General features: G+C 35.8%; 2 protein-coding genes across 6 annotated transcripts; both read right to left on the bottom strand.

Moving 5' to 3' along the window:
• Positions 1-1,612: 1,612 nt before the first annotated feature.
• MAGE (necdin, MAGE family member) lies at positions 1,613-6,378 on the bottom strand. Of its 2 annotated transcripts, none has more exons than XM_071584914.1 (5): positions 5,856-6,378; positions 5,588-5,753; positions 3,715-3,812; positions 2,422-2,553; positions 1,613-1,930 (listed from the first exon to the last, which is right to left on the bottom strand). In XM_071584914.1, the coding sequence occupies exons 1-5, from the start codon at positions 6,054-6,056 to the stop codon at positions 1,850-1,852; spliced, it is 678 nt and encodes a 225-aa protein (XP_071441015.1). In that variant the 5' UTR covers positions 6,057-6,378; the 3' UTR covers positions 1,613-1,849. The 2 variants fall into 2 exon arrangements, with proteins under 2 accessions (XP_071441015.1, XP_071441016.1); XM_071584915.1 differs by having other exon boundaries at positions 5,687-5,753.
• A 3,585-nt stretch (positions 6,379-9,963) lies between these two features.
• Positions 9,964-18,597, bottom strand: LOC139688432 (uncharacterized). 4 transcript variants are annotated; one of them, XM_071586004.1, is made up of 5 exons: positions 18,491-18,597; positions 18,277-18,333; positions 17,672-17,763; positions 13,288-14,219; positions 9,964-10,589 (listed from the first exon to the last, which is right to left on the bottom strand). In XM_071586004.1, exons 3-5 carry the CDS (start codon positions 17,754-17,756, stop codon positions 10,461-10,463), a joined length of 1,146 nt encoding a protein of 381 aa, XP_071442105.1. In that variant the 5' UTR covers positions 17,757-17,763; positions 18,277-18,333; positions 18,491-18,597; the 3' UTR covers positions 9,964-10,460. The 4 variants fall into 4 exon arrangements, with proteins under 4 accessions (XP_071442105.1, XP_071442104.1, XP_071442106.1 ...); XM_071586003.1 differs by having other exon boundaries at positions 18,456-18,579; XM_071586005.1 differs by having other exon boundaries at positions 9,964-10,608; positions 18,277-18,579.
• Between the last annotated feature and the right edge of the window lie 15 nt (positions 18,598-18,612).

The raw sequence follows: 18,612 nt of genomic DNA, 5'->3' as shown, positions 1-18,612 counted from the left end.
TATAAAATAACTTGGCAAGCAAAGAAGTATTGGCATTAATCAGTGACAGTTCTTGCCTTAAATACACCCTGTCATCCAGGTATTGCACCAACCTCAATTTGATGGCAGCAAATGTTAGTGGTGGTAAAGTATTTTTGCACCCTACTGAACTTTTAGAATTGTATTTTAATGTTCAAGGCTTGAAGAGAAGATGTTAATGTTACATTTGAACCAATCTCAAATGAATGGACCAATTGATGCTACGCCTTGCAGTTTTATCATGCTCTCAATAAGCTTTTGACTGATGCCAACTGGCATAGCTGAGCCACAGTTTCTGGCTTCCTGTGTTAAGTAAAGGTAAGTTTTTCACCAAGTTCAAGGTTTTGAGCTGGCATAATTTTTTTTTAAACTTAGAGTTAAACACCATTTTATCCAATCATTTAGCTTGCTTGTCACTCAAACTGTACAATAATGGTCAACTGCCACACCACAAGTCTCAAAACAGAGGTGCCCTGTCTATAAAGTAGAGAAATGAAGGTAGTTAACCATGCAGTTTTATTGATAAAAAATCAATAGATCTTGAGAGATGTATTCCTTTGAAAAAGTAATTAAAAGTTAAGAATATCTTCAATAAAGAATTGATAATCACATTGGCTATTACTACCCTGGTCATTGGCGATAATCAGGTGGTGTCTTCTACTGCCAATGGCTTCTGACAGCTGAAAGAAATTTGAGCTATCACTATTCTAAGGGAAAGAGGCAAAGAGTTCACAGGAACAGCTGAGTACTGGAGAGAAACATTGGCCATAGCTGAAGGCAGGAAGGGCAAAGTAGGTGATTCCTTGGCCACTGGACATATGATTGACCAAGAAATTTACCCAATTGATGAATAAGATTGAGATTTTTAAGAGAAAACATCAGGAGCGGAATTTTCAGTATAAAAGCATAACTGTCAAACTTTGTTCATATCTATCATGAGAATGTATTTTTTCCACTGTGATTGCCATTTAGCCATGCACTGTTAAGGCAATGCACCATCAGCAAGTACTGAGGGTGGTATCCATTTTAAAAAATCCTCACATATCAAGGAAGTGCTCCTTATCCAAATTAGAGGTTTTTTGCTTAAGAGTTTATCTTAGGAAAAGGTGGGCTTTAATCAGTCTGATGAATGAAGTTTGAAATAAATCTGAATTTTAGCATACCTAAATAGATTAATTACTTTTCTACTGGTCTCAGAACACAATTTGTACGTGAATCATGCAGCAATACTACAGAAACAGTGATCAAGATGATGAGATGCAAGAGTGTTGGCATCTCACCCTGATGACCCCATTTCGAATCCCAGCAGTTGCAGGATTCTCCAAGATTATCCCAACCCTTAATTGGGCACCATGGAGAGAACTCACTACCACATGGGATGTTGAATTGTGGACCCTGTAGTGCCACCAGAAGAGACTAGGCTAATACTGATGTCGGGTTTCTCTCCACCCTAGATCACCCTAACTAAACCAATCACCCACTTATGCCTAATGGCACAAATAACCTCCTTTTTCAGGAGGCTCCCTTAAAAGCAACTACCACTATAGAAACCAAAGTTACATTTTAAGAAGTGTTAACAATAAAAGAATGCATATAAAAATGAAAACAGGGTTTTATTTGAAATAGAATACATGTATACATTATAAAAATACAAAGTTAAATAAACATAATATAAAACAAGAATATGAAGACACTAGTGTAATAACATTTATTACTGTTTACCACAAAAGTAGCCTTGTCTTATTGCTCCCATTAACATCTAAATTTGTAATAATCATTTGTACCAACATTTTCAGAAATAGCAAGCACATACCCACTATTTCAATATCTTTCAAGTGGATCTTTCAGCTGCTTGTTTCATTGCTTCCTCATACTGCTTTTCCCAGAATGCTGGCTCAGTATCACCATTAACCTAGGGTAAAAAATTGACTTTTTAATTATTTTATTCCCATACAACAGTATTAAAAGTGGAGCTCTCCGTCTCCTTTGCGTTACAGATGAACTAACCCCCCTCAGTAGGATCACACCCTATTTATAGCCCCCAACTAAGTTTCTTTCATCATCATCAACAACAATTTAAAAAATCTGACAGGAAAGTTTGCCCTTTTAGAAAAAATATACGATTTCAAGACCCATATGTACTGGACCACATCAAAAAATCATCCAATCACAAACAGGAGTATAAACAATGGACTCCTGGTGATATGGGCAAATGAAAATGTAAGAACTGATGGATACACCATGTCAAGAGAAAGTGTCACATGGGCATAGCCTATCAAGTATCTTAAAGGCAATGCTAAGACTTCAAAATGATCACAAAATACATCAACAATTCACTGCAACATCGGAATTCGCAAAACTTTAACCTGTTAAAACATACACCATGGAACTTACTAAACTTACTTTGCAAGCAAATTCTAAAATCTCCTTTTTGCTGATTTCTTCTGTTGCTCGCTTACCCCATTTGAATTCATATTCAACAGGATCTGTTCCCGGTATCACATCATAATCTAGATAAGCCCATCGCACATATTTCTGAAATTGAAAATGCAAGAAATTTGAGTAAAATTTGACACATATTTCTGTGATATTTTATTGGATAACTTTTCACTGAAATATTTGCCATTCTATTATATCTATCACAATACATTATGCCACACCTTTTGTACTGCACTATGTTTATTTACTATCAGTAAGAGCATCACCATTCAATAGCTCCACATTACAATCAGTTATAAAATATTGAAAGGAATGTCAAACATGGTACTTCACCACACTATTTATTTAATAAATGTAACTGATTTTAACTAAATAAGGCATCTTCTGGAATATATTTTTTTTTAAATAGCATGGAAAATACCACATTAGTCACTTCCTTTGAAAACTGGCTCCTACACTATCATAAAACTATAAACACAGTAATCAACCCAAAGGTTGGCTTGGTAGGTGATGGTAGAGATCAACCAATACTAAGCCCATCGGCGTGTGAAATTCAAACATCAGGGTAGGGGGGCCAGTTCCTTTCCCTGTGCCGGTCATGATTTCCCAGAAAGATCTGGTACCGGAACAATCGCATAGCTAGGGTGGAGCAGCAGGTGCCCAGAGAGGCTTGCCTGGGAATCAAACTCCAGCCCTCCGGTCACTAGCTCCACCCCTGGATTACTGCGTCCCACTGCACTATCATAAATAACCTAAAATCTGACACAAACCATTCCACTCTAATCATGTGACCCTGGAATATTTTTCCAAATGCAGTCCTTATGTTACATGGATTGATGGTCAACCTTTGGTTTTTGAGGTATCAACAAAAAAATAACAACCAGGTATAATAAAGTAGACGAAACTACCTGGACATCAATTCACCATTCATTTTATTTCCTTGAAAGTGATAATTGGCAATATTGGATAATGAAACATTCACACTCTTGAGAAACTTTTTTTTATATTTATTATTGGAGCAACAAAAATGAAATTTCGAATTACCTACTCCTGGAATGCGACTAACTGCCAAATTATGATCAATCACTTTGCTCTAATTTGGTTCTACCGAGTTTATTACACGTGAATGTGTCCATTCACAAGATCAAATAGAAATCAAGTTTAGAGACAATGAACAATATAAGGCATGAACTCAAAATTTATAAAATGACTAATGCTACCAAAATGAATAATAACTTGATGTAAAAATTTGCCTACCTTTTTAATGGCTGCCTCAACATCTCCAAAATAATCATGCTTCTTAATTTGTTTTGAGCTTAAAATTTTTAAGTGCCTCAAAACTTCAAAAAGTGTACCTGAAACACAATCGCTCAATAGATTATAGTCATTTAGAATATCAGCTTAATAAAAAAATGTAAATTGGACTCAGACTTAAACTGTATGAGTAAGGAATTTATGATGTTGAAAATCATTTCTTAAAATCATGCAATGTCAATCATCACTGTCCTTCAATATTAGCTTCCACGTTTGCCCTTAGTGTGGATGGATATAATAAAACATCCAACAGAAATTAACATGAAAATGAGGATGCTTCAACTGTAGTCCTGGTAAAAATATTCATACTATGCAAAATGAGTAGGATGATTTTCAAATATCCTCGCAGCATACCTAACATACAATTTGCAACAACTTATTTCCCTGCTGCTACATGATTTAGAAAGCTTGCCTTTCCGTGTATATTAATATACGTAAGCTGGTCAAATGTAATTAATAACACAATTTGAATTTTATCATACATACAATTTGACGGGTTACATTGGAATAATACAGCACCTAAATATACTGCACTAGTATAGTGGTCATATATGTATTGCAAATGTGGAAGTATCACTTTAAAGTATTGTAGTAACATGAAATGTATTCCATCAGAAGTTATGTGCAGCAGCTATTTATAGATTCAAGACCTTCTTCTGGCCAGACAATGCCATCTTCACATCCATACGCATTAATGAAAGAACTTCCTCCTCATGAAACATTTAGTTGGTGGTCACCTTGATCTCTAAAGAGGAAGTGCTGGAGTGACTCGGTTGCAAGGATCCGAGGTCTCATACATGAACTTCCAATTTCACAGTTCAAACTTTGGTGCAGATGACAGGGATTCAACAGTATTCGGGGGGTTAACAGAAGAGATATGATGATACATGAAAAATTTAGAATATTACCCAGTGTGGTGACTTATTTCCCAGAGTCCAGACTCCCAAATTCACCCAACAATGTTCTGCCTTTTTACCCTATTCTTCTTTCCAGTTTTTGGAATCTGACCGAGTAATTCTTGCTTGAGTAACCACCCCTTCATATCATCATCTCATGGCATCATCAAAATTAGTCTTGCTATGGTCCTTGGTTTCAGAGTGGCATTTGATATGATTAAAAGCAAACACAAATTGATCTCCAAACTAAAAGGAACAATTTTCAATAGAAATTTCCAATGTCAATACCATATTCCAGGTCTTGATATCAATTTTCTGACAATTTCAAAAACTTTTGGCCATTTCTTCATACTATTTTAAAGATGTATGTATATTCACAACTTTTCCCAGATTTTACCGACTAACACTAGATGCCACCCTCTGCTCCCTCGTCTTTTTGACAATTTTGTTTGTCATGATTAGTCCCTGAACTATTTCGACATTCATTGCTTGCCTGTGTGTAGCATGTTTATTTAGCGTTTGACATTGACACCTTAATGCATGAGCAATATGTTCAAACAATAACCAATAATGTTGTCTATATGGTCTCATTTCATATTTTTTCAAGCTTGTTTGGTAATTTATTCTCTCGTAAGGTGACACTAGGGGAGAAGAGCAGTCATTCCGCCACAGCATCAATCTTGTAATTGACTGCACCATATCAGAAGTCCCCATCAGTGTCATCGTTCATTTTCTAAATAAAATTCTAACAGAATAGGGAAAAAGACTTGGACTGTATGTACAAATTTAGCCACGAATAGATAGATAATTATTACCAGGCAGAGTTGGGCATCATTATACAGACATAAATTAAGTGCCTTGAGGTCACGGTTTTTCATGCAATTGTTGATCTTGAAAAAAAACACCACTGAATTACTCACACTCCGTCATCGTGCCATTGTTCATGAATATCATGGTTAAGACTATAATTAACAAAGTCCTATCGGCTTCCAATTCTGCTGAAAATGTGTTTGACTTACTACGCAGACGATTTATCAGGGCGTATTGCTTGTTTTGATCGATGGCAACTAATTCCAAGTTCAGAGTCTGGAAATTAAAGACGGTTGATCTCGTTTAACATGGAACATTAAAAAATGCAAGAGCTAATACCATCACAAACTGTCAATAAATTCATCGCAGGCAACTTACCTCGAGCAATAATGTCTTCACCCTCTCTATAACGGTCGGAAAATGTTTCTTTTTCTCTTTAAGGATATACTTCACGATGTCTTGTCGTTTGATCAAATTCAAACATTTTTCATCGTGCAGAATGTACAACACTGTATCATTTACTAAAGAATTAAGTTCGTCGGGAGACAATACACTCTCAGTTGCCTGAGATTCAGCCATCTTCGATTTTACTTCTAACAAACTTTCAAGATTAATACAAAATACTGATCAATAAGCCGTAAGCACTGTCTCTAAGTTAAGGTGAAAACAGTTCTTGTTCCAGGTTTCCATTCAAATATGGACTACTTACTGACGCAGTTATTTTGTTTTCTATTTCATGATACCGTACGCGGAAGAATGTAGTTAATGAAACATCGCGATCCGAATTTCGCTGCTAGCACTTGCATGTTTTATAAATTATACATTCCCGATATGCTACTATTGTGGAAATTAAGGGATAGTAATATTTTAACTCAATCATACATATATACCGGAAATTAAGTTTGAATCGCTGCGGGGAATACTGTAGTCAAGTTCAACTGAAGCGCACCGTGAGATCCCTAGAGGGCAATTACGGAATAAGGCGCGAAACAATATATTCTATTGTTTCAGGCTTCACTTCGCGGAAGTATTTAATATCCATACTAAGAAGAAAGACTTGTACTTTTCCACAGATTTTATTATATGGTACAACGCGTTTCACCGACTTGCGGTACAGTATGTACGTGCCTGATGGTGCCGCAAGTCGGTGAAACGCGTTGTACCATATAATAAAATCTGTAGAAAAGTAGAAGTCTTTCTTTTCAGTACGGAGAAAGTGAAATAAGATAAAATAAGTTTACCTGATTAAAAATGCTAGCGCAATTTGAAGCATTTCAGGAGATTTTAAGAATACATATGTAACCCAAGGAAGTGGATAATTACGAAAAATTCATAAAATGGCTATTTTGTTATCAAAGCTTGTTTAATGTTTTTAAAGTAATACCGCTGGGTGTTTCCCGATCACTAGAAACGATATCAGTTGATTATATCCAGCGTGCAAATGCTTCCAGTATTAGTTTCTTGCATCTTTCACTTCAAGGTATAAATCTTATTTAAAGGGATCTTAGTGCTACATTTAGTTTCAAACTTCATTGTAGAGGTAGTCAATAAAGAACTGGAGAGGAGAATTGTGAAGGGCAGAAACAAGTTCCAAAAATCCTGCTATTGACTTCAAAATGCCTTAATGAAACACCACCATTTTTTTGGGCATTTGGTTTGATGAGGGGTGCGAAGATGATGATAAATACACTTATTCTCTTCAGTATTACATCTTATTTTTGAGTTGGGTACAAGGCTTGCATAAGAGAAAGATCTATTTTCTAATAAGTCACGATCATCTAAAAGGAAATGGTACAAGTTCCTAAATATAGGCTATTGAGCATGTTCACCTACTCCTGGGTAGGTATAAACCCTGAAGTGGTATGTACAGTGTTGGAGGCACCAGATATTTGTAAAAATATTTGATCAGAGATGAAAGTATTTGACCCAAAATGTTAGGACTGGTGGTCAATTCTGGCCTAAAATTGGTAGGTAAAAGATAACCTCTAAGGATATTATCAATCACAATTATTTGTCAGAGATTGGCATAGTGGTAAATTTTTGTTAATTCAACATATATTTTAAAAGTTTTTTTTAACTGTCATTTAAAGAAACCTATCAGACTTTATCTAGGAATATCGTTTCTGCTACCTATTTTTAACGACAGAAAATGGAAAGAAGGGTTGGACACACCCCATCCCCATTGATGCTGGACAATTTAAACCAGACAATGGATCAACATCTTCAACACAACACTCCACATGAGACAAAATAACAGGCCCTCAATGATAAATTAGGCAGAGGCAATCATGACAGATGAGAAACTGTCATTGAAGGAGCAGACAGCAAAAGAATATTCATCGAGGTGATGGAACAGTGTGTGGTAGCCTCAGGAATTAGTGGCTTTGCTAAGCCACCTGATGATGTTAAAAAATGTATTATTTCAAAATCATTATTTTGCAGGCAGAAAATTTCAACAAACCAACCAATACTCCTCATATACCCTAGTTATTTCATGAGAAAGTATTAGTATTAGGTGCATAAAAGGTGACATTTTATATTGAATGAAAGATTATAGAATGACATTGCAATTAAATACCTTATCTTTAAATTTTTTTCATTTCAATTCTGCATGAAAATCAAAAGTGAAAGTATATTTTTAGGGAAACTTATTTAGAGTGAATAGACTTGTAAGTACTTGTACTATCTTTGTTTTAATTGATGCATTTAATCAGATTATTATTTTATTCTTAGAATATCCGTTATTTGTTGATTGTATTTTAAATGGCCAAAAAATAATTCTCACTCTGTATTTACATATACAAATGTGAATTTATAACGATTATTGTATCTATGGACACAGAGTAAGTATACTTTGAAATATTTTTCAAAGTGCATTCTTTAAGACTGTATGCACTTAAATTATACCATAAAATCAAGGCAAAAAATCCTTTGCCCTAGGGCAATACTCTCATTCTTCCACACTCCAAACCAATCTTCCAGCCCTTGGTCACCTTCCTGAAGCTAAAAATAAATTATATCTCAGCAAAATGTATAGTGTTAAACTCATGATGCAACAAAAAATTCAGGAATTTTCTCTAAATTAATTATGGGCGGACAATTTAAGCGGTCTGCCATAGCATTCTTCCAGATGACAAACAAAATTAAAATTCTTCTGCATGGCAGAGAAATACCTATGTCATTGAACAAAACCTCGAAGTCCACTAAAAATTCTTTAACAAACAAAGACTTAACAAAGCAGACAAATCTAAAGAGATTTGGAAAATTATCAACAATTCCAAGGGTACACATAATTTACAACTAGATATTCAACTTCATGACTCCACTGGAAATCCCATTCCTGATTTATTCAAAATGGCCTCCATTCTGAATAATTTTTACCTACCCCATCAAAATCCCAGTTTCAGTCAATTATTCTCATATTGTTAAAACATGAAATTTATTTAATCTACTCCCCAGTTCAGCTATGGAACTGACCAACATTATCAATAAATTCCCAAGCAAATTTAGTCCTGGATTAGATGGCATCCCAAGGTCAGTCATTAAATGGTCATTCAATACAATTAAAGTCCACCTGTTAGTCTTGATTAATGAATCCCAGTGAAGAGCAGGATATGAATTTTTAGTGAACACAAAGAAATAGAACATATGAATAGATATGAATACTGTGGCACACATCAAATGGAAAATTGGAGATGCCAAGATGAGATACGGATGAAATAAGGTATTGTAAAACACATACACAGGAAGATGAGTAAGATACTAAGCATATAGTAAGTTAAAGAATGATCTAAGGAAAAGAATTGCTCAGTGTTTTGCCATGTAATGTCGTATGGGTCTGAAAGATGGACAGTATTAATGAGAGAATAAGAAAGTCTTCGGAGATGTGGAAAAGAATACTTAACATAAAGTAGACAGATTTGGTGAAGGACAAGGTGCTGTCACAAAGTTACAGAAAAGCATGATACAAGTAATAAAAAAAAAGGAATTGAGGGGGGCCATGCATGGCAAATGCACTATAAAGGGATGTGACAGAAGGAGCGATGGAAGAAAAGCAAATACAGCAGATGATCTAAGTGGTGGAAGGTATGAAGATAAGAGGAGAACCATGGCAAAGAGAAATATAAGGTGAAGAGGTAAATTAAGGAGAGCAGAGTATTGACGAAGAAGATAACCATCCTAATCAGATATTCCCTTGCAATTGCAAGTTATCAACAGTGTATCCTCCCATAGGAAGATGAATTTCTAAGAAACTAACCTAACAAATGAAACCTGTATTCTGAGAAAAAATGATGCTTGTTTCACTGAAATGTTACCCTAAAACAAGAATTCCACAACTGGAAAGATCAAAATCATTTTTCACTTCAAAAAGTTATCACTCCTATCAATTGACATGAACCCTGAAAAATCACTTGCTTACAAGAAAATCTCTTCTTGATAACTGAGGAACAAAATGAAATAAAAATATATGGGCAATACTCGACAATTATTTTCACTTTATGCATGAAGCACTGCTTTTAATTTGTGCAATCTCAAAAGGGGATAAAGTAGGATAAGGGCTGTGAAGAAGACCAGAGATACATATGTAAGTGTGAATCAATACGAATTCTTGACCACACCTAAAAACGATATAATAGGGTTTCTATGTAAAATATGTCAAATATATATATATTTCCCAAAACATCAGCCAAATTCCACAAGCTGTCAATCAAAATTTGCAAGTAGAAAAGCAAAATTCCCTGAGTTGTCCAGGTTCATGTAAAATCTTAATTATGAACAGTAGATCTAAACAGTTAAACAATACATAAAATTCTAATAGAAATTTAAATTCAAGTACTGCATTAACATAAAGACCAAGAATGTTAAAACACAAACAAAATATAAAGAAGGGGAATGAAAGAATGAATTACAAATATCTCAATGAAAAAACTCTAACACCCATAAAAAGTGAACATAAGTGTTTCTGACACAATAACTTGTAGGTCACCAATTTTTTATTGTCACTCGCAGGCTACCAGAAATCACATCAATTTTTCTGCCACTGTCTCCATGTGCATTACTTTCCTCCTCCCATGAACTACCACATTTGTAGCTGCTGTAAGGGTCTACGACCTAAAAAAAAGATACGATTCTGTAAAAAGACAATAGATAAAACATTACTTCACAAGACATGAAATTTTCTCATACGATGCAAAAACCTTCAATACGAGGATGTTAAATCAAATGCACACAAAATGTTGTTTATATTATGAGCTAGTTATTATGTTATGAGTCTACCATCTTAAGTTTTTGATAGATCCTTGCACTACACTTCTGTGATCATTATCCTGAGCCAACAAGACAAAATATACTTTGATGCCATTACACATGCTACTGTAAATGTAGAAGTTTGGTATTATGTTCTTAAATAAATTTTTCACTAAAATATTTCAGACAAACAGAAGGCAAATTTAATAATCACAGATAAAAATGACAAATTAATGATTTGTGCTCAATATAGCCTATCTGTATTTTGATACACATTATTATCAAATTTGCAATATTGTTGGTATTTTTGTGCATATTTTTATGCTACCTATATGACTGAAGATTGAAGAAGCATTGTATTGACTTTACAAAAAGTCTAGATGAGACTTTTTAAGAACAAAAATTGGTGCAGGGTATCAAAACCATTTATATATAGTTATTACAAATTATTGAGCATTTATAAAATTATCCAGGGGAGTGAAAGACAGCCAGTGAATGGGGGCAATTGTATTAAACTTATACATAGGAAGCAGCATAGTCAACATATAGTAGGTGAGTAACAGAAGAGGTAAAAGCTGCATAAATTAACTTGGTCATTATTCAGCTTTACCTGTCAACAAACAATCATGGATAAGAAAAAATAACACGGGGTACAAGGTCAATCAGAGAAAATAATTTTCACTGAGAGGAAACATTTGATGGTGATTAGGGAATGGAAAAGGGGAATATATGAAGGGAGAGATGGGAGTAAGATAGAGGACCATACAGCTTAGGAAAAAGAAATGACCTCGGGGCGAAAGCAATCAAGTTCTTCAGCAGAAACGGTTAAATCATAACAAACAGTTTGAACATCACAATGGCCATACGAGGGAGGACCCAAAAATAAGAGGAATGTTGTTATAGATTCTTTAGTTCTCAATATATTTACATTGAATTTCGTTCACCTTCAAAGTATTCCCCATCGACCACAATGCACTTCTCCATATGATGCTACCATTGTTCGAAACATTTCTGAAATTCATTTATTGGGCTGTCCTTTAGGCCTTCTAGCGATTTTTGTTTTACCTCCTCCACAGCGTCAAAATGCTTTCCTTTCATGTCCCTTTTGAGTCTGTGGAACAAAAGGAAGCCACAGGCAGCTAAATCCGGTGAGTAGGGAGGGTGGACAATCGATGTCATGCCGTTTTTAGTCAAAAACTGCATCACGGAGAGGGCGGTATGAGCCGGCGCGTTGTCATGATGGAAGAACCAGTTGCCTGTGTGCCAAATATCTGCTTTTTTTCTTCTGGATACACTCCCTCAACCTCTTCAAAACCTCCAGGTAAAACTTATGGTTGACAATTTGACCCTGACCCGGGGAAAGAACTCCCAAGTGCACAATACCTATGCAACTGAAGAAACAAATGAGCATTGTCTTGATTTTTGATTTCACTTGGCAAGCTTTTTTTGGACAAGTAGAGCCAGCTGTCTTCCATTGGCTTGATTGCTGCTTTGTTTAAGGATCATATCCATAGCACCACGATTCATCATCAGCAATCACCTTGGAAAAAAAATCAAGGTCCTCTTTGAGCTGATTTTGAAGCTCAAAACATGCCTGAACTCGATGCTCCCTTTGCTTGTTAGTGAGATGACGAAGGACAAAATTTGGCTGCAACCCTTTTCATATGCAAATCTTCCGATAGAATCCTCTGACTTGAACTCCATGACACTCCAGACATCTCACAGAGTAAATCAATGGTTCTGCAACATCGCCTCTTCGCCATATTCGTCTTCATGAATGAGGGCATTGATTTTGTCAACGTTTTCATCAGTTCTTGATGGTGAAAGGTGGCCTGAACGGGGTTGGTCTTCAATTGATTTTTCACCTTTTTTAAAATGTGTAAACCACTCGTAGACTCTGGTTTTGCTTAGGGCAGCTTCCCCATAAGCAGTCTTGAGCATCACAATAGTTTCCGCGGCTATTTTCCCCAAGAGGAAAAAAAATTTCACTGCAGCGCATTGCTCTTTATAATCCGCCATCACGTTTTTCACCAAAATGAAAAAAGTTGTTTTATTGAATCAGCTCTCACAAACGGACCGGTCCAGTCACAGCGACAGCCCTGTGCATACTGATGCAGGAGTCGTGAGCCTGACGTATGACTGGCCGAACAAAGGCTTCTCCCCCCCCCTCTTGTTCCCCACCGCAGCCCAAATCCCATTACTTTTGGGTCCCCCCTCGTAGGATATGGATTCAAATTTTAATTTATTGCCTATGAAGTCTTATGACAGATTCAAGGATTACCAGGATACAGAACAATATATGAGTGAGCAAAGGAATATGGATGGGTAAAGTAAAAGAAAGATGGAATCAAAAAAAGAGATTTCAAAAGCTTCAAATGAGAGTATGAGTATAGGAACATATATTAGGAAATAAACAAGGAAACCTTGGATTACTGATGGGATGATTTAGAATATAGCCAAGATAAGAAAGGTGTTGCATATATTGGAGAGTAATAATTAATATCTAAATATGCTGTTATCGTCTGAGATATGTAAAAGTAAATGATTCCCAAAAAATACTCACCCAATCATCAACTTCGGGTATATGTCTTGAATTCCCACGACTTCTGTATTTTGGATTTGAGTATCTGTAAGGATTTCTTTCAACTGGAGGGTCGAAGTCTTCACTTCTGCATAATTGGTGCGGGTAATCTTCCAGAAGATCAGTTCTCGTGGACCTGAAACTCTTTGGTCTTGACAGTGATACAAGCTTTTCATTCCTTCTATAGTTGGCTGCGGGTGAATATGAATTTGCCTCATCGCGACCTTCATGGAAATGTAGCCTCTCATCAAAATCCTTAGATCTTCCCAAATCTCTTGGGTTACATTTGTGAACACCACGAGAAGACCCCCCAGTGTCTAACGACTTAGAAGATTTCAAAAGGTATGTACGACACTCAATACGAGAGTCATAATTTTCCTGCCAATGTTCATGTTGTGCCATTTCATGTAAGTGTTCTTCATATGGCTCCCATTCTCTGCCTTTATACCCACTGAAATCATCATGAAAAGGAGTATCACTCTTCCTTGAGTGTATCACAAGTTTTTGCTGGAGACTATTATTATATGACTTTCCTACACCTTTTGCAAATGTCTTCTCTCCTAAGTATGTTCCCCCACCAATACTTTTATTCACTTTCCACTTTCTTTTAATATCACTCTCTTGATGTTCACTACATTGTTTGACTGCTTCTTCAACCTTGGAAAGCCTAGGTGTGCCTTGCTTTGGACAAAAACTTTTACTAGAAGGCTTACATTTCCTGTTTTTTGCATCCTTCTGCTTAGATATAAGCTTAAATAAGTGCTCACAGTTTTTACCTTTGCTCATGAACACCACGTCCCCTTCACTATTTATAAATGAATGAACTTCAGGAATGTCATCCAGAACTTCTTTTATGGAATGGTAGCCTAAATTTTCATAAGGAATGGATTCGCCAGCTAAATTTCTGTAATCACCTGTTGAGTAAAAAATACTTTCTTTCACACATAAATGTTGCTGAGAATAACAACAAAACACAAAATGATCAAATTGCTAATTAAGAAATACTTCAAGATACTTTAATTCTAAATTGGGTTAACCATGAAAGATAAAATTATAGATTTTAAAGCAGTTATTAACTTAATCTGACCTAACCAGTAGAAAAAGCAGGCCTGACATTCATATTCAAACTAGAGAATATTTTGGCTAAATGTGGAGCTTTCAATTAAATTTAATTTCATTTACTAACATGTTCTATTAACCGTCCGGTCCATAACCGGGTATCCATTTCATATTTGTAGATAGAATTAATTAACTTTCCCTTAAAAAAATTGTATGAGAGCCTGGATCCCCAAAATTGAAGTAGTTTCCCACCTATTTTTTGTAAAAAAATTTGCAATCAATGATTCAATAACAGTAATCAACTATCAAACTTAATACCCCCTCTGTCATCACCAGGTACCCACTAAGGTCTGTGTGTATGAAAGCCGGTTTATACACACTAAGGGGACTGTTTATCACAGTGTTTATGTAACTTGACTTTTGAATGAATAATCAAAAATATCGTTTGCTATTTCCTTCATTTAAACAATTTTTATAAACAATAGTAAATATAGAAGGTAAAAACACATCATTCTGTTTTTTATTTGAGTTATTTTTTCTTTTATTTATAATAACACAGTTCCATTCAAAAAACTGGCATTTAATTATTATAAATAACAAACATTTAATTACTTCGCACACTCCTCACATGTCGTGGTTGTATTACAATGTTCATCACAAACAGGGAACTAACATACCAAACATGACTTTGGAGTTTTGAATTTGCTCTGAAAACAAATACGGCATGGACCAGTAATTTTTTTCCTTCCGGTTGAATCTTACTGTGCCCGAGGTTTCCTGGCTGTTGGCTGCGCATGCATACGGTCAACCCAAAAAACTTACAATCGCCACTTACGTTACGAAATGCCTAATGATTTGTGCATTATTTGAACGATTTAGGGAGTACACTCCTCTCTTTCCAGTTGCAATAAAATAATCGTCGTTCATAAGTTTTTTCGATAGCAATTTATTATTCTCAAAATGAAGAATATATGCTGCAAAGCAGGCGATATCGAGAATATTATAGAAAAATGCTAGAGGCCAACTGCGAGTTGATCTTTTTGCAGTATACCAACCAAGCATTATGTCCATCGTGTCCATCCCAGCCTTTGACCAATTACAAAATTCAATAATTTCCAGTTTTCTCCATGCACCATTACCAATCTTTGCATCCTGATGCATTGATGATAGTAAAATTACTGTCTGGCTTTTTTGGCATATAACTGCACATGGTTACTTTTTCATGAAAGCCAAACACAGTGGATAATTCTTCTTGTGTTTTTGATGCAACCATTGCTGCTGGAATGTACGGCTTATTTTTCTTCAAAGTGCCCACAATTGTTGAATCTCAGGATAGTAAACATTTTGCCAATGGCAGAGTAGTGAAGTAATTATCCATTGTAATATTTCTAACGGATCCTTTTGTACACTGCCACCAAGTCTTTGAAAACTCTCTCACCAACTTTTTCTCGAGCCTGGCACTCAATTTTCCTGTGTAAAGCTGTCCAGCCAGTTTATACAAACTTTCAGCATCACATATCCACCATACTTGCACCGCACCGAGGTATTGCAAATTAGTCGCATACCAACATACATTGGTCGCTTGGAATATGCATGTAAAATTTGGGAAATAGATGCCAGAACTAGCAGACTCAAAGACTCCTTCTTCCCATGGACAATATGGGATAGCAACTGCAGCGTTAATATAGCAAAAATTCCACATGCCACAATCAGCATCTAGGGAATAATTAGTTTCTACTCAATTGCATGCTCTTTCACTAAAGTGTTTTGTTGTCAAAACCCATTCTTTCCGAATGACCTCATTAGTGTTCTGTTCATCTGTTTTTAAGTCTCCCCTTCAATCCCTCATCCCAGGGATTGGGGGATCTGCCCGCTACCTGCAGTGTTGGGTCGCATTCCCTACCTTTCACAGTCACCTTAGGGAGGAGAGCGTTTTGTATGGCATGTTCATTCGGTGGTAGAGTTCCGCCTTCTTGCTTGTGCATCGTTGGATGGACTTCACACTGCATCCTGGGGTGCAGTTGTTTGTTGGTTTATGGTATGTGTGTTTGCATGAGTGTTGTATGAAGGCATTTTTACATGAGTGAGTGCTCCCCTGTGGATGTAGTTTTCCATGTTGTTCATTTTGCATTTGGTATTGTTCCTATTTACGAGTGGTGACCTAACACCCCCCCACCACATGCCTTTGTGGCAGCTTGTGGGGTATCATGTAGATGTAGATACTTTGATTCCATACTTGCCTGGCTTTGATGGAATATATTGGGTGAATTTAATTCGACCCCAGTAGGCAAAAAGTTGCTCGTTGATTGTCAGGTGCTCTGTTGGCTTAAAATGTTTCGCCAAATTACTATTGAGCATTGTTTAAAGGTTTTGCATTGGAGCAGCCTTGTTCATCCATGCACTGAGCACTAGTATTGGCATCATCAAATCAAATAAAATGCACGATGTTCCAGAAATGATTAATCCTCATTGCTGCACGGTACAATGGATATGAGTAAGACTTCAACATTTCCCTCGCATTGTCAGTATTTGAGTTACTGGCGTCAGAGTTTATCAGAATAGCCAGGAATGTATAAAATTCCTAACGCTGAATACCTTTCCATACAAGTGGTTTTTTCCCTGGATTTTTTCACTATATGCTGCATATGTTGAGCTTGCTTTTTTATTCGTATGACGCATAATGACATTAGTGTTCCATTTCTGGAGTGAAAAATAATGTGATTGAGTTGCGAAATGACAGCATGTTGGTGTTCCCATTAGGTCCATATCTCTGTCGCACAACATTATGCCTTGCAACTTAATGTTCCCTTTTTTCTGTCATTCCTGAGAGCAGTAGGTGGGTAATGGCTTATTGAACGAATGGTGAAATTTTGGTTATGGACCAGACGGTTAAATTGTAGCATTGAAATTGTCTCTGAAAAACTGGATTTCTCAATCCATTTCCTACAATGCAAAGAGCTACCAACAACATGTTATTTTGACTCGATATGTATGTCCGCTCAAAAAAGAATACTGGACAAATTATGAATGTGATAAAAAACCTTAGTAAAAACATTTTTAAGTTTATGTGGTCCTTGGCATGACTCTTTGGGATTATGTTTAACGTGGTTTGTATGTGTAAGATATTTTGATACTTTAACAAGATTTAAATCATAGTGTTCAATAAGTTAACCATGTTGTTAGCGACGATTTTTCATTTATACAGTATATATGTGACAATTACATTTTTCATTTCTGTACATAGATTTGAAAACTGTGCAGCACTGATTTCCATAGGAGGTTATAGTGAAAAAAAATAATAACTCACCATTGATATTCTTAAGCAGAACTCCACCTTTTTGTGACGTGATGACAGATTTAATGACGTCAAACACGTCAGTTTTATCACACATTATTATCCTAATGAAAAATAAAAATGTCATAATCCAATAAATCATAAAATAAATAATATTATCAAATTTTCTCCAACGGTATCAATTTCATTATGCCATTTGACTAATATGAATGCCTATTACGTGTACCATCATGTGTGTTTAGTATTGTGAAAAGAAAAAAATTAATTCTGATAACTGAGGCTTAAAATTGCAAAAGTATCACAAGTGTCATTTTACTTTAACCTGTTGTTATGCCGAATTCATATCTACAGCTGAAAAACATCACACGAAAATGTGTTGTCTTATTTCTAAGCTGCTTTACTTTAATACTACATTACGAACTGGAAATATTCCTAAATAGGAAAAATGACAATCGAGAATCTTTTACCTTGTTATTCAGAAACAGGTTGAAATATGGATATTTAAGACAGAGATAACAAGATTATTTAATGAAAAACTAGTAGGAACAACTTACTGGAAAATCTATGATAAGAAACTTGAACAGAACATCGGTTTTAGAAATAATAACAATACTTACCGATGATTTCCAGTTTGTAAGAAAGGCTTTTGGATACTTTCCGGCTAATTAATCAACCTATGATTGAAAATTGTTTAGGGCAGATTGTTACATGCACCAATTGTATCTAATAAACACCAAGATATAGAGCCACGTTAACATTCACAAACATGCCAAATGTGACGTAGCCTCAAGATTACCATGGAACTGATACGCCCAATACGATTACACTGACCGGCCAAAACAACTTTCGTCCATGCTGCTCATTCTGAACTGAGTCCCGTCTTAGAGCGGTAGCCGTAATTGTCTGCACAACTTTCCATTGGTCCAGTGTCAATCCAGTGGCGGGAGGTAGCA

The sequence above is a fragment of the Hetaerina americana genome, unplaced genomic scaffold, assembly GCF_022747635.1.
Source record: "Hetaerina americana unplaced genomic scaffold, ioHetAmer1.1.p SCAF_2, whole genome shotgun sequence".
Taxonomy (NCBI): Eukaryota; Metazoa; Arthropoda; class Insecta; order Odonata; family Calopterygidae; genus Hetaerina; species Hetaerina americana.
The sequence above is the reverse complement of the archived record's forward strand: the minus strand, read 5'-3'. Positions and strand labels throughout refer to the sequence as shown.

Coding starts and splice junctions, on each gene's coding strand:
- MAGE (XM_071584914.1), bottom strand. CDS start 6,056: ATGGCTGAATCTCAGGCAACTGAGAGTGTATTGTCTCCCGACGAACTT. Junction 5,754..5,855: donor TGAAGACATTATTGCTCGAG/GTAAGTTGCCTG, acceptor TTTAATTTCCAG/ACTCTGAACTTGGAATTAGT. Junction 2,554..3,714: donor TTGAGGCAGCCATTAAAAAG/GTAGGCAAATTT, acceptor TTTCAATTTCAG/AAATATGTGCGATGGGCTTA.
- LOC139688432 (XM_071586004.1), bottom strand. CDS start 17,756: ATGTGTGATAAAACTGACGTGTTTGACGTCATTAAATCTGTCATCACG. Junction 14,220..17,671: donor TCTGCTTAAGAATATCAATG/GTGAGTTATTAT, acceptor TTTACTCAACAG/GTGATTACAGAAATTTAGCT. Junction 10,590..13,287: donor TACCCGAAGTTGATGATTGG/GTGAGTATTTTT, acceptor TCTTTTTTTTAG/GTCGTAGACCCTTACAGCAG.